General features: G+C 36.5%; 1 protein-coding gene across 1 annotated transcript in view; it reads right to left on the bottom strand.

The window, feature by feature from the left end:
* Positions 1-399: 399 nt before the first annotated feature.
* The window catches only part of RRAGC (Ras related GTP binding C), a 23,546-nt gene continuing 9,775 nt past the window's right edge, over positions 400-14,170 (bottom strand). Inside the window, exons 2-7 of the mRNA XM_025041292.1 lie at positions 12,395-12,598; positions 11,232-11,431; positions 8,586-8,700; positions 7,500-7,642; positions 5,662-5,810; positions 400-1,933 (exon numbers count right to left, since the gene is read on the bottom strand). Coding sequence (XP_024897060.1) covers positions 1,782-1,933; positions 5,662-5,810; positions 7,500-7,642; positions 8,586-8,700; positions 11,232-11,431; positions 12,395-12,583 — 948 coding nt within the window. The 5' untranslated portion in view covers positions 12,584-12,598 and the 3' untranslated portion in view covers positions 400-1,781. The remainder of the gene's footprint in view (positions 1,934-5,661; positions 5,811-7,499; positions 7,643-8,585; positions 8,701-11,231; positions 11,432-12,394; positions 12,599-14,170) is intronic.

Below are 14,170 nucleotides of genomic sequence, written 5' to 3'. Positions count from 1 at the left end.
AGATATGAACAAGCTGGAATCAATACAAATTTTTTATATGGTATTCTACTTAATTCATCTCCTTATCCCTTCCTAGCTTGGATATAATACATTCACTATGCCAGGCCCTGGATATTCCCCACTCTGAGTGAGGTTTGTTAGTATGAAATAGCACAACCAAAAAACATTTTCACCTGGGCCTAGTTAGACCTCATACCCCAAGGGAAAATGGGCCCGGAGACATGTCTAGACACAAGGCATGAAACTCCTGATTCAGGACAGAACCCGAAATCCTGAAACGTAGGCACATTAACGACATGAGGGAGCAAAAGAAAGGAAATGGATGATAAAGTGACAGAGTGAGACAACCCAATGTCCCATCACCCCACCCTCTCATATCTTAGGCAAATAAAAAACTGATTTTGGTGTAAATACATTTATTGATACCCATTTTATATAGTTCAATGAAATAATCTATAAATATAAAAGCATTTTTCTTTTGGATATCACCATGGTCCATGTAAATACTCAGCAGTCAGAGTCATCTGCAAGAAGCACTCCAAGTCACACTGTTAGGTTTACAGACCTGAATATACATATTTCATTAAACAGTGGCACTTATGTACTCAAGTGGTCCAGTGGCTTTGGAATATATGACTACTGGGCATGTGGAGTAAAAATAATGTGTACGTTTAAATCAACAGAAAGGGTATCAACCATCAATGAAAAGAAACAATTATCAATTAATATCCTAGGTGAAGAAAGTACCACAGTTGACACTTGGTGTCAGAATACTGGAGATGAAGTATGTTTAACAACACATGTGTAGTGCCATGTGCTCTCTCCAACTCCCAGTGGACAGTCCACCAGTGCCTTCAGGTCATGCATGGCCAACAAAAACAGCAGTACTTAAAGAATCTAGACAGCTTAGAATAAAAAGTATGTAGCGGCTGGTATCAAGTTTAAAGAAAAATGAGCTAAATATTTCAATGACATAATGAGTTTCTCCCCTAGGAGGAGGAGATTGTGGGGGAAACAATTTTTTTCAATTCCCTTTGCTACATTGATCATGATCATTTACTTTATGCAAAAGAAAGAACCCAGATCTCTGGTACCCAAAACACATGTGCAAAAATTTTCTTCTGTTTTAAAATTTTTTTCCTCAATACTTCCAAGAACAAATGTAGCCACTGTTGACCCTTGCCCTTGACCTGATGCAGCATAAAATTTTCTCATTTCTTCAGTAACAGGAATGTCCTTTGCTGCAGTCAGACCATGAGTCTTCTGAGTTAGCAAGCAAATGCATTTAAAAGGTCTTAGGTATGCAATGTCCAAAACTGGAATCTGAGAGGCAGTGTTAGAACTTAAGCAAGGCAGGATTTTTAGAGACTACTCAAATGAAAACCTAAGTGAAGCATATAAAAACTCAGTTCTTTCTATTATTTTCAACTGGTAAATAATGGCAACATCCCCTGGTAAAGATGGATAAGTGGTGTTATCTCCAGGTCCAAAATATCCCAACTACTTAAAGTAGGACCCCAAAAGGAGAAACACATGAGTTCTGTCGTCTCTAGAATTCCTTTTTGCCATTAAAAAAAATAAAAAAAGAAAAGAAATAGTAGCTTCAGTTGTACACCACTGTTTGAAGGGGTTTTCATCCGAATGAGAACCTTTACCCCTTGTCTCTAGTGGGGCAGGTACCAGATTCCCACAAGCGGCAACTCCCATGTCCTGGAGCACGTGGCATCTGACCCTGGAGGGAAGAGTAAGCTGGCACAGAGCCCCGACCACTGGAATTCGGGCTAGATGGCATTTCGTGGTGTGCCGTTGTGTGTCAATGCTTTCAGGCTGGGGGTACTGGTCTGGTGACCACAGCCCCTGTGAGAAGTCACACCCACCTCAAAAACCTCGTGAATAGCTTTTCGGAAACAATGGAAGTTGTAGTCTATTAAACCTGCAAGAGAAAAAAAGATCAGGCCTCCTGAATATCCACTATGAAATTATCTACCAGGAAACATTTGGTGACAGAAAAAAAAAAAATCAATATTTACTTAAAAACATACATCCAACTAAGGAATTCTCTATGCTGGAAACAAAGTAAAAGTATGTGCCCAAATTGTTAATACTGGTTACCTCTGGGGCCTGGGAATGGAAAGGTAAAATAAAGCAATTAGGAAAGTAAATTTGCTAAGAAAAGTTACAATGAAATCTAAAATGAAAGTAAAATATTTTGAAACAACAAACTTTTCCTTTTACACATCTTTGGGGTAGCCAATGAAGAGCTAAAGGACAGCTAATATAAGTTTGGCAAACTGCTCAGTAGAGCCCTGAGGTTTGAGAGGTACTAGAGAGGCCCATCAGACAGAACCCCAGGCACTCTGTACCCCCTCTTCAAGGTAGCTCCTTCATCTGTTTCATGAACTGGCTTCTAATTAAGATTTGGTCAAACAATATTTCATTTCTCAGCCTTCCCTGCAGTTATGCACAGCCAGATGACCACCTGGCCACTGAGATGAGTGGAAGTATGTGGGACCTGTGAAGTCTCCTTAAAAAGGAACAGGGTATTCTTTCCTCACCCCTGTTCCTCCTTAATGTCTGGAATATGAATAAAATGGCTGGAGCTCCTGGAGCCATTCTGGACCTTAAGAATAGAAGTCAGTGCTAAGAACAGCAGAGCAGAAAGGAAAGCACCTTGCCCTCAAGGATATTGGAACATAAAGACAATACACAAGAAACAAATCAAAATAATCTGGTGTCAAACTGACTACATGTGTGAAAAAAGTCCAAAGGAGGGAAAGCCAAGGGCAGGACAAAAGCAGCCAATGAAAGCTTTAGGGATGAGGCAGAACTTTGGGGAAACAGGAAAGATTTGATTAGGCAGGAACGAGAAGCAAGATTATAAAAAACATAGCAGCATAGCAGGGAGCAGGCAATGAGAACACAGCACAGGTGGAAGACTGGGAAGAAACTAGTCTGACTGGAGATAGGGGCAGAGTATTCTTGGTAGAAAGTACTGGGAATCAACTCTTAAGTTAGAGTGAAATTAAGGAGGTCTTTTAGACTCAGGGGGGAAAAAAATGTATAAAAGAAGTTTACTACATTAAAATTGACTTCTGTGCAAACAATAAAATAAAACTGACAGGGAAAGTTGAACACTGACCTGATACTTGATGATATTATGAAATCATTAACTTGATTATACTTATTAATGGTAACACTGTTACATTTGAGAAAAAGTACTATCCCTTAGAGCTATCTGCTGAAATCTACAAAGACAAAAGGATTTGATGTCAGAGATTTGCTTCAAAATAATCCAGTAGGGAAAAAGGTACAGAAATGAAATAAGACTGGTTATAATTTTGATGATACTGAATCTGGGTGACAGATTAGAAAGGGTTCATTATATGATTTTCTCTACTTTTTTGGACATGTTTGACAGTTTTCACAACAAGAGTAAAAAATAGTAATTTAGTTGGGGTAAGAATATACAGAAAACAAGACTGACCATATGTGCATGATTACTGAAGCAGGGAAATGAGTATACGAAGAGTCACTGTGCTGGTCTACTTTTGCATATATCTAGAAATTTACAAAACCAACAGTTTTAAACTTTTTTTTAAACATCGGCAGAGAGAAAAATAAAGAACTCCTAAGAATTACAGAAAAGATAAAGAACATAAAAAATCAGTACAGAAAAGACAAAGGTATACAGAGAGATAAATTACCAAAGAAGACACCTGATTGGGGATAAAAAGGTTAACTGCCATGAAAAAGATGCTTGCCCTAACTAGTAAAAGAAGTAAAAATTAGAGCCAAGTGAGATATCATTTCACACCTACCAGACTGACAATAACTAAACAGTCTAACATCGATCATTATCTAGGACGTAAGAACTCTCACACGATACTGCCACGGGAGCAAATGGTAAACCCACACTGGAGAGCAATGTCTAATAAATATGCTATGTCCTCTATAAATTCCACCCTAAGTGCATACGCAGAGAAATTTTCCACATGTGTAAAGGCAACTTGTGCATGAGCATCTGTTGAAAAACTATTTTTAATCTTAAAAATAATCTAAATGTCCAGCAACAAGAAAATAAATTGTGGTATAACCCATAAAATATAGTGTGGCAGGGGAAAATGAATGAACTGGAGCTACATGTTATCAATATGAATAAATCTCAAAAACAATCTTGAATGAAGAGGAACAAGCAAGTTGCAGAAGAGACTACATTTTTATATTATTTATACAAAGATATACAATACTCTCTACTATTTGAGAATAGATGTGAAGTAAAAGAATAAATCATTCATGGAATAAAACATTATATTCGACATTACATTCACAGTGCAAAGGAGGGGTTTTCAATCAAAGATACAGAGGATATATACGTATTTGTCAGGTTTTAGTTCTTAATGTAAAAGGAATACAAACATTTTTGTTTTATCCAAAAAGTTTTGCATATCTGAATTCGTTAATATTAATATTAATGAAATAATATTAATTCATTTAATATTAATATTAAACTTTCAAGCAGAAAAGCAGGGACTTGTTGCAATGAATAATAAGGACCTACTGTAGATCTGTAAGTAGTTAAACAACATGATAAAAGTAATTTTCTGAAATCTAGTCTACATTTAGAATAAAAGATGATACATACTAATACATATATAGAGAATGTGTAACCTCAAGTAGGAAGTCACTGCAGTATCACAAGCCTGGAGGCACTGACAATGGAAATAAAAAGGAAACCCAAGAAACAAACAATAAGATTTGATGAAAAGTCAATGTAAACCATACAGGAAAAGAATGGAAAAAGGAGAACACTGAATGCCCTCCTATCTGCAATATTACCCCTTCAGCAATATCACCACACGATTACCTAGATATACAAGATATCTATGATATACAAGATATCTATGCTTGGATGCCAGAAAAATGTCCTAATAAGAGAAGTAGGGTGGCCAAGAGGACCATGAAACTAAGGAGAAAATATTCATCAGTTTTTGACATCATGGACAAAACAACAAGCAAACATTTAAGTGTAGACATCTTACTAACAGCTCCAAACATGGGACAGAAACATAGGCCTAAGTCAGAGCTGGAGATGTGAATTTTTTGATCAACCACAAAGAGAAGATTAACTGAAGCCATGGCTTGGATGAGCTGACCTGGAGAATAAGAAATGAGGAGAAAGATCTGGCTCTAGAACACTCAGAATCGAGAAAAAGGAAAATAGAAGAAACAGGGGAGGTGATCAGAGAAACAAACACATAAAATAACCCAGAGAGTTAAATGTTAGGGAAGGAAAGAGAGAAGAAAGCTTTAAGAAAGGAGAGACAGACAAGATCACATGCTCCAGAAGGCTGAAGAGGCTTCAGAATGAGAAACGGCCACTGAACACAGCAAGAAAGTAACCTGGTGACCTCCGAAAGAATCATCTCAGTAAACTGGTTCAGGTGGAAGCCAAAGGGCAGGTAGCTAATGAAAGGATTCTAAATAAGAGAGACTAGAATAAAAAACTTGATTTAAAATATAAAATCAAAAGAAGGAAGAAGCAAGCCTGACTATATACGGAAAAGTGACAAATGTAGTTGAGCTTTTAATTGTCTAGCACTATATTATTTTCTCATTTTCAAGAACCTAAGAAATTATGACAAGAACTTAAAATGCCATTACCTTTTCGTTCAAAACTTTCTTCCCTAAGAATGCAGACCAGTGCCAAAAATTTAGTCACTTCCTTTAAATAAAGGACAGTTGTATTATTCAGCTTGATAATTGCCATAGACTCTTTGTCATAAGCACTTCCACTGCCATCTTCCTTTAACCTGTTTTAAAAGAAAGTACTGTTCATTACAGTGTTCCCAACTAGGTATTTTGTCACATTTAATTTGCACAATGACAAGTCTTTGCATCCAGTTTCCTGAATGTCATCTGAGACGGAAGAATACTGGCTTAAATACACTGGAACAGAAGTTCTCATTTAGGTAGGATTCTCAGACTTCGATGCAACATTCCATGCATTCACATCTTCATCTTGTTTATTTAAAATGTATGGAATACAGCGGGCTCCGATCTTCCCTCACTCCAATCTATACTGACTCAGTCTACAAATAAAGAAGGACCTAAATACAAAAACTGCCATTAGTAAAAAGAGTATGAAAAAAATTAAAATAAATACAATCTATCAAAGATATTGTTGAATCCTGATGCTTACAAAGTGAGCCTTACAGGGCCTGAAAGCTTTCATTAAACTACAATTGTCATTCTAGAATTGTTATACGTAATCCCCCTTCAAAAAATATAAATTAACAGTCAAGTAAGAAGCAAATTAAACTATAATAAAGCACACCAAATAAAGCACGCATAGATTGTGTTAAGAATGGATATTTTCTTTCATAACATATTTTACAATGTACTTTATACTGAAAATTAAGTTTACAACTACATTTGATTCTTTTAATTATAAAAATATGGTTTATGAAATTTTGATTTATTTTAAAGAAAAAGCAAATGATCTATTCATCCATTTTTAAAATCAAGAATGTGAACATGAAACTTTATTGAAAGATATAATAAACAGACATCTCGTTTTCATTATGAAAAGAATTAAAACAGAGGAAAGCATGTAATCACAAAAGTGAAAAATAGAAATGGCAGACAGGAGTAGACAAGAACAGGTAAGACGAATGCATTCTACTCAGAGGCAGCTGGAGAAAGACACTGACATATTAGGCAGAGAGACAAAGGTGAAGGGTAGGAACAGAGATGAAAGAGGAATTGACTAGGTGAAGTAGAGAGGAACAAAGGATAAAGGACACAGGTCTCAGAAAGTAAAGGTAATGTCAGAGCATCAGAAAGTGCCTTGCGAGTTCTGATGTTAACATATTAGAGGAATCACGGCTATCAGAGGAAAGAGGTAACTGGCTTTCGAAATATCAGTAATTCACCAAAGTTTTCAATCACCCTCTGGGCTAATCTATAAAATCACATTTTTGCTGGCTTTTATAAATTTCTGTATGTAGTTTGATGAATTTACATAAAGGAAGAGTTTACATTTGAGATATTTATTTTGGAAAATCAGATGTATGAATCAAATTTCTAAATGTATAAGTCCTGACATCCAATTTCCTTGTTACTTAGCTCTCTGAAAAATTAAGGACTCCTCATTCCACAAAGCCTGATGTTAAATCGGGAACCAGTACTTTATTACTCAGAATGTTTTAAATAAATTAATCCAGTTTTCTGAAGTGAGAAGTGAGAAGACATAACGCAAACCCCCCAAGTAATGGTGGGAGAAACCTTCAGGGATGCCTAAGTTGGGCATTAGTCACACTCATGTTCTTATCCATCTTCTCTGAAAAAGTCCAGCAGCCCATGCTTTGAGTTGAAGCACTACGGTCAGAACATGTCCACTTCAGACAGTACTTGCTAGTGGCCTCAGAAATGAATCCCCCTAACAAATCAAACTGGAAGTTTTCCACCTGAGATCCTGCATAAATATACATATAACTTACCCATATATACAAGACACATCAATTACAACATCAATCATGTCACAGCAAAGTTCATAAGATTGCATATCCACAGGAGAACTGTCTGTTGCAATGTAGATTTTGCTAACAACATCGAAGAGAAAAGCTTTTTCAATACCTGAATTCTTAGAAAAACAAAATTGGAAAAGTGTTCAGTTTCTTTTAAGAATCACATTTCATAACTTATCTAAGACCTTGAATTACTGATGAACATCCAAGAACATTTTTAATTATACAATCTAGTACCAAAATAACCAAAAAGTACTTAGTTGAGACACCATTATTCCAAAGAATAAAAATGAAATTGATTTGATTTACTGACATAATTGCATAGGTCAAATTTGTTATTTCTTCCTCTTCACTTAAATGAATTATTTTCTAAGACACCACCAAAAATATTAACCAAAAAAGTCCTCCAAAAATCAAGCCATGCTACATTTTCAATATCATTTTCTTGATAGTGAATGACCTTGCTACCAGAAGGACTTTACAGGACAATTCGCAAAACATTAAAGAATTAGTTTGATGTCAACAACTAGCATAACCCAAAAAAATACAGATTACTATACGTTGAGTCCTTCGAAGTAATGTTTAAAAAATATAATGACCGAATGCTAAACTTATTGGACGGATATCCTTTTTTACTAAGTTGAATCCTCAAAATACAAGAATGTGAAATATGATACTAAGATTATAGTTAGCAAGGAAAGGAAAAGACCAATTTTTAAATGTGACCTCCAATAAGGCAGAGATTAAACTGAGTCAAATCCCTAAAACCCAGTTCTTTCCAGGTATTACTACTTCCTTCAGGAAACAGATATAAAGATATTTTTAATTTAGAAAGCATGAAGAAATTTTCATCAGTTCATTTTAAGACAAAAGGGTGAGTACTAAGGAAAGAATTCAGAAAATAACTCAAGCCATTTTTAATGTTATTATTTTACATATTAAGTATGTAACATTTAGTTTTTAAACTCGGTTCAAATTCGAGACATTTTTTGAAGAATTTGATAATATATTCAATTAAAATAGAACCAAAAACTATAGTGAATTAAATAGCTCACTTACTGATATAAAAATATTTAATAGGTTTTCCAAGGTCGGCAGTTGTGGAATCAGTTTCTGCACCACCTTACTAAAGGCTTCAAATATTGAATGGTCATAGATACTAGTCAAATAAAAGCTGAAAAACAACACAGTTTGATTAATTTGAGAACTATCTTAAGTTTGGGGACAATTATAATACACAAAATTTTAAATTTCTTAACAGCTGATTTCAGTTAAGTTTAAATAAAGCCTATCTATCTTGTCCTCCATTCCCATCATTCAAGATGACAAATGCAGTGTCCCTACCTGGCCTGTAAGCTATCCATCCCTTTATTGCATTTACACAGAGGGCAATTGAGGTAGTACCCAGGAAAGCATTTTCACATGCAGAAACTCGTATATTCACCTAAGTCTTTGCAATTTGATCCAAAAAGCTTAGTTTCTTAAGTCCATAACTAACAAAAACCAAAAGAAAGCTCAGAGGAGATAGGTGACATTTAGTAAATAAGCATATAATTCAGATCACTACTAAAAGTCACCTTCTCAGGAAGTTCTTTCCTGAGCCCCCTATCTAATATAGTACCCCTGTTTTCAATGCTTTCTACCCCTTTCCCCTCATATTTTTTTAAGCATAGCTAAGTACTTAAGATTACACTACACATTTATTTATAAGTGCTTTTGAGCTGCCTCCTTCATAAGAATGTAAGCTCCACAAGGACTTTGTTGGTCTTGCTTTGCTTATAGCTGCAAGCCCACTGTCTTGAACAGTTGCATAAACAAATGAATACAACTGGTGATTAGAATTTATATAAGTAACATACAAAGAAGAATGGGAGCTGGGGCCCTATAGAGAATGGGACAGGAATCTGGTGGCCCAAAAAGATTTACCATCGAAAAGTAGTATCTTTTAACAAAACCCTTGTGGGGGGAAGGGGGAGAGGGACAGGCCTTTAATAATTTAAACAGTGTGGACAATTCTACCTGCTTTTTCACTCAGAGAATATACTCCTCATCATATAGTTGTAGCCGTGACACATTTATAAGTATATATTACAAAGTCAGGAACACAGAACTGTGTATATCACACTTCACAGGTAATTTAAAGATACTTCCAAAGAGTTGACCTAAGAACTTAACCCTATGTAAGATGGGGTTCTACTCTAGAAATGAGAGCAATGGAATAGGTGAGGCCAAGATGACACCAAAAGGCACTAGGGACTAAGGAATATTTTAGTGTTTCCTTTAGGCAAAAAATTTAGCCGTGTTAAGAAGGTCCTGCAGGGACAGTGGAGCTTGGAGGTGGATAGGGACATGGTGAACAGGGCATTTTAGGAAGCTGAGTTTCTGGAAAGCAAAAATCGAATGGAGCCTCATCCACAGGACTGCTAGTAATTACTAAAAACTTGATGCAAAATTCTACTGAGGTTAACAAGTAGGGCCCTATTAAAAAAACTGGGAAAGGGATGGTGTGTACCACTAGGGTAGGATGCCCTAGAAAGGGACACAGACATGGTGTAGAGGATTAGAAGGATTCCCGCGGGTAGTGGGGAACACAGGACAATCAAGCCTTAAAAAGCATTCTTAATAGTGTATTCCCAAAAAATATGATTGAGGAGTTTCATGGAGAGATACTTTCACTTTCTCTTACAAATACTGATGAATTTTTTTAAACATGCATTACTTATAAACATTTTTAAATTTTAATCCAGGCAAACTAGGGACCACTGAAACTGTTCTACATAATTTCCCAGAAGAACAACTGAAAGACCTTGGAACCTGAGACCCTAAGGAATATTATGGGCAGGAAGGGGGGTTGGCTTCAGCCTATAAGGAAGTCATCGTAACCGACCAGGGATAAGGAAATAGCTATACTTGTGTCTCTCTCCTGCTTCCCCTTTAAGCTGTTTATATCAAAAGAACGTTTTCTTGTGTACTTTTTATTACTCATTTCTACCTATAACACCAAAATAAATAAATAAATGAGATATAGGATATATTCCTCATACACTTTTAAAATGCAAGGACGCAAATCATCAATCCTATCTAGTAGGTGATCTTTAATAATTCCTTAATAGTATTTAATTAACAAATCAGTTCTTTAAAATTAATAGCAGCCCTAAGCAGATTTATAGGATAAACCCACCTAACCCAAACTTTAGCTTCATAAAAGCATAAAGTGTTTTTAAAAATATAAACAAGATACATTAGAGTCCAGACTTGAATGTTTACCCTCTTTAAAAGGCTGTTCGTACTGAGAAAAACACTAAAAACTCAAACTACAGAGTTCTACAGCACAAGTGACAGAGAGTCTTCGAACTAAGGCAAGAAGGGAAAAAAAAATGATGAAACCAAGAAAGGGGAGTCCCGAAGGAGTTTTAAGCCATGAGGAAACAGCCTGACTCCAGTCTCTTGGGATGAATTTGTAAAAGCACCAACAGAAACACTTCGCATGACTTCAACCTCCAGGAAAATGCAAAAAAGGGGGAAAGTAACTTCTCAATAACATCAGGCTCCCCAAACTGCTTGAATTTAACAAAGAAGAGATCAAAAACATTATAGATTTGGGAAAGGCCACCAGTAACAGAAAACTATATGTTCGTAATGACAGAGATGGGAATACATTTACACATTTTTCAGGGCTCCCATATCAAAAACAGATGTTGTTACCTAAGGTGGAGTTTTTCTAGCCCAGCATCTGCAAGGTCATCATTGGCCCTTTGATGAATGTCCCTCTGTGTTTCTATTTTGTGATCATCAGACAGACCATCAACTTTGTGAATAAAAACCTCAAAATTCATGTCTGGGTTAACTTTGTAGGCTTTAGAAACAGTAATGTGAAGTCTTGTTAAAGCCTCCATGTAGTCATCCTGTAAGTCAGAACAAAATAGTTTTTAAAAAGAAATCTTGTAAAAGTCAAATAATGAGTTAAGAAAGCCTCAAACCACCTCTTTCCCCAATCACAGAAAATATATTATCCTAATTATTCATAAATACTCAAACATTCAAATATATTAACTTATACCACTAAATAATCTTTAATCTCTTAAGATAAAAAATTCAAATACAAAGTTAGTGCTTGCAATTTTTGATAATAAGGAAAAAAAAAAATGGACATTTCTTCCCAACAGAATTCCTTTTAAGTAATCCCAGCTCTGCCATTTATTAGATGTGTGACTTTAAGCAGGTTGCTTAAACTCTGTGATCTATTTACTCATCCGTAAAACTGTGAGGTACCTACCTCACAGTATTGCGAAGAATAAATTCAATTGGCTATGTGAAAGCACCCATTACAGAACCTGTCACTCAGAAAGCATTCCTAACTAATGTTTAAGCTTATAAAAAGTAAGCTTCTTAAGGACAGGAACATGTCCCCATTCATCTGAGTGTCTTGCCACTTGCTAGGCCCTCAATAAATGCTTGTTGAGGTAAACTTCATTTGGACAATTAAGGAAACTATTCATTTTAATATTTACTCAGTTTTCATATTCCTCCTCCTATTATAGGAACTGATGAGATCTTTTCAGTGAATGACATCATTATTGTAATAGTTAATAAAGTACAGCAATATCTTCTATTAACAAATAACAGTGGAAAGCTGCCCATTAACTAGAACTCAAGGGTATAGACCATATCTCCTAATCATCTGCTATTCTGTAGCTGCACAATAGCATGTCTGCTCCCAAAGCACCCCTGCATCTCTTATACTGCTAGGGAATCTACTGGCAAACAAATAAGCTGAAAGAAGCACATGACAAAGAAGATAACCAACTCCACTTTGTTTCTACATCTTTCGTCACCAGAAAAGTAAAGTAAACATAATTCCTAACTACCTGTGCATCGATGACATATATCAATGCTCCTGTTCCCCTGAAGATCATCTCGTAGTCAAAAGTTGGGTCAAAAAAGTCCATTTGCCCAGGAAAATCCCATATTTGGAAATTCACAAAGGAGCTATTAGAAATGTCATCTTTATAAATCTTGTTGGTACTTTCCAAAAAGAGGGTCTCATTGGGTGACATTTTATGAAATACCACCTGTTAAAAGAAAGGAGACAATTTTATTAACTATTTGACGTAACAAAGTTCAAAATGCTACCCTTAATTAACATAATTTAAAGAATCTGATCCCACAGCAAAAATGTTGAGAGATAAAACGTGAATGGTATATCCATTGGTGGTCACTATCCTTCTGACAAAACACAAGACACAAATTTACTTTCCATTCAGCCTATTTTGGAGCTGAAACTTTTATTTTCTCTGCAGCATATTCAGTACTAGGAGTAGCACTCTCGTCTCAGTTGATTTTTTTTGTTAAATTGTACTAATTCTGCCAAAATCTGCTTTAAGATTATGAAACTTATAGCTAAAGTTTAAGAAGTTTTGTTCATTGAAAATTTATTGGAATGCCTACATTAGGTTTGAAAGAATAATCAGAAATGAGACTGGACCCTACCCTGAGTTTGCAGTCTAGTGGAAGAAATAAAACAAAGACAGTAATTATACCAAGTAGAAAGTGATATGGGGCAGGGGAGATTGGGAATAGACAGAGAAAAGTCAACTCCCATAAGAAAAGAAATAATAAAGGCGGTCATTAATAATCCCAATAATCACAATCCATACAACTCTAACAAAAGTAAATTTCCTCTCACTTTCTAGAAAAGAAAAATGGACAGTTACTGATAAGATTTAGTCAGTAATAAGTGAAAAAGAAAATCAGTTTGCTAAAAACCTATCATAAATGAACACAGATTTTGCTGTAAAGGTGAAAAGTAAGATAAATAAAACACAGTAATCCAGTAAAATCGGAAGAAGGCTATTTTTCAGAAACATCGTGTCTACAAAATACCACACAGGTTTATTTTGGATAGACCTTTGCAACCCAGTGGAAAGGGCAAAAGAGCAGGTATCTGACGTTTTACGGCCAGCTCACTCTATAAGGGGGCATGGCTTATGAAAGAAATCAATCTTGCCTCTATTCTCTCCGTACTAAAAAGCCCTCCATTCGGTCCTCAGACACCAAGTGAAAGCAAAGGGACTGACCTATGTATGTCTGCAAATACTCTCAGGGTCTCAGATTTCTGTAACCATACACAGGCAGGAACATCACTAGCGTTACACTAGCCAGGCCACAAATACTAAAAGAGGTGGAATAATAATCCCCAATTCCCAATAATGTTACAGTAAAGTCTCTTTCATACTAGTAACAACAACAAGCATCCAAATGGCCAGTAACTTAGTCACAACTCTTTCTGACGCTGCTCCCTGGGGCTCACCTGGGAAGCCCTGCAAACTCAGGTCACCTGAAGAGAGTGGAACACACAAAAATGGGCTGGGGAGGGAGTCCGTGAAGTTCTCCAAGTTAGAACTGGGGAGTAGGTCTCGGTTTCGTAAAAGGCACAAGGCTGGGTCCCAGGAGGCGGAGATCCCGGGCGGTGCCACGGGCACCTGCCTCCCGCCAGCCAGTTTCGCCTTCGGGGACCCACTTGGCCTCAGCTGACTTGGGCGTGGACTCAGAGGTCGGGGTCCTGGCGCCTGCCGCGCCTCCGGCTCTGCTCCCCAGAGGAGAAGAGAAAACGCGGTGGGACAAGCCAGCCCGCCAGCCGCGGC

This window comes from Pteropus alecto, unplaced genomic scaffold (assembly GCF_000325575.1).
Source record: "Pteropus alecto unplaced genomic scaffold, ASM32557v1 scaffold39, whole genome shotgun sequence".
Lineage (NCBI taxonomy): Eukaryota > Metazoa > Chordata > Mammalia > Chiroptera > Pteropodidae > Pteropus > Pteropus alecto.
The sequence above is the reverse complement of the archived record's forward strand: the minus strand, read 5'-3'. Positions and strand labels throughout refer to the sequence as shown.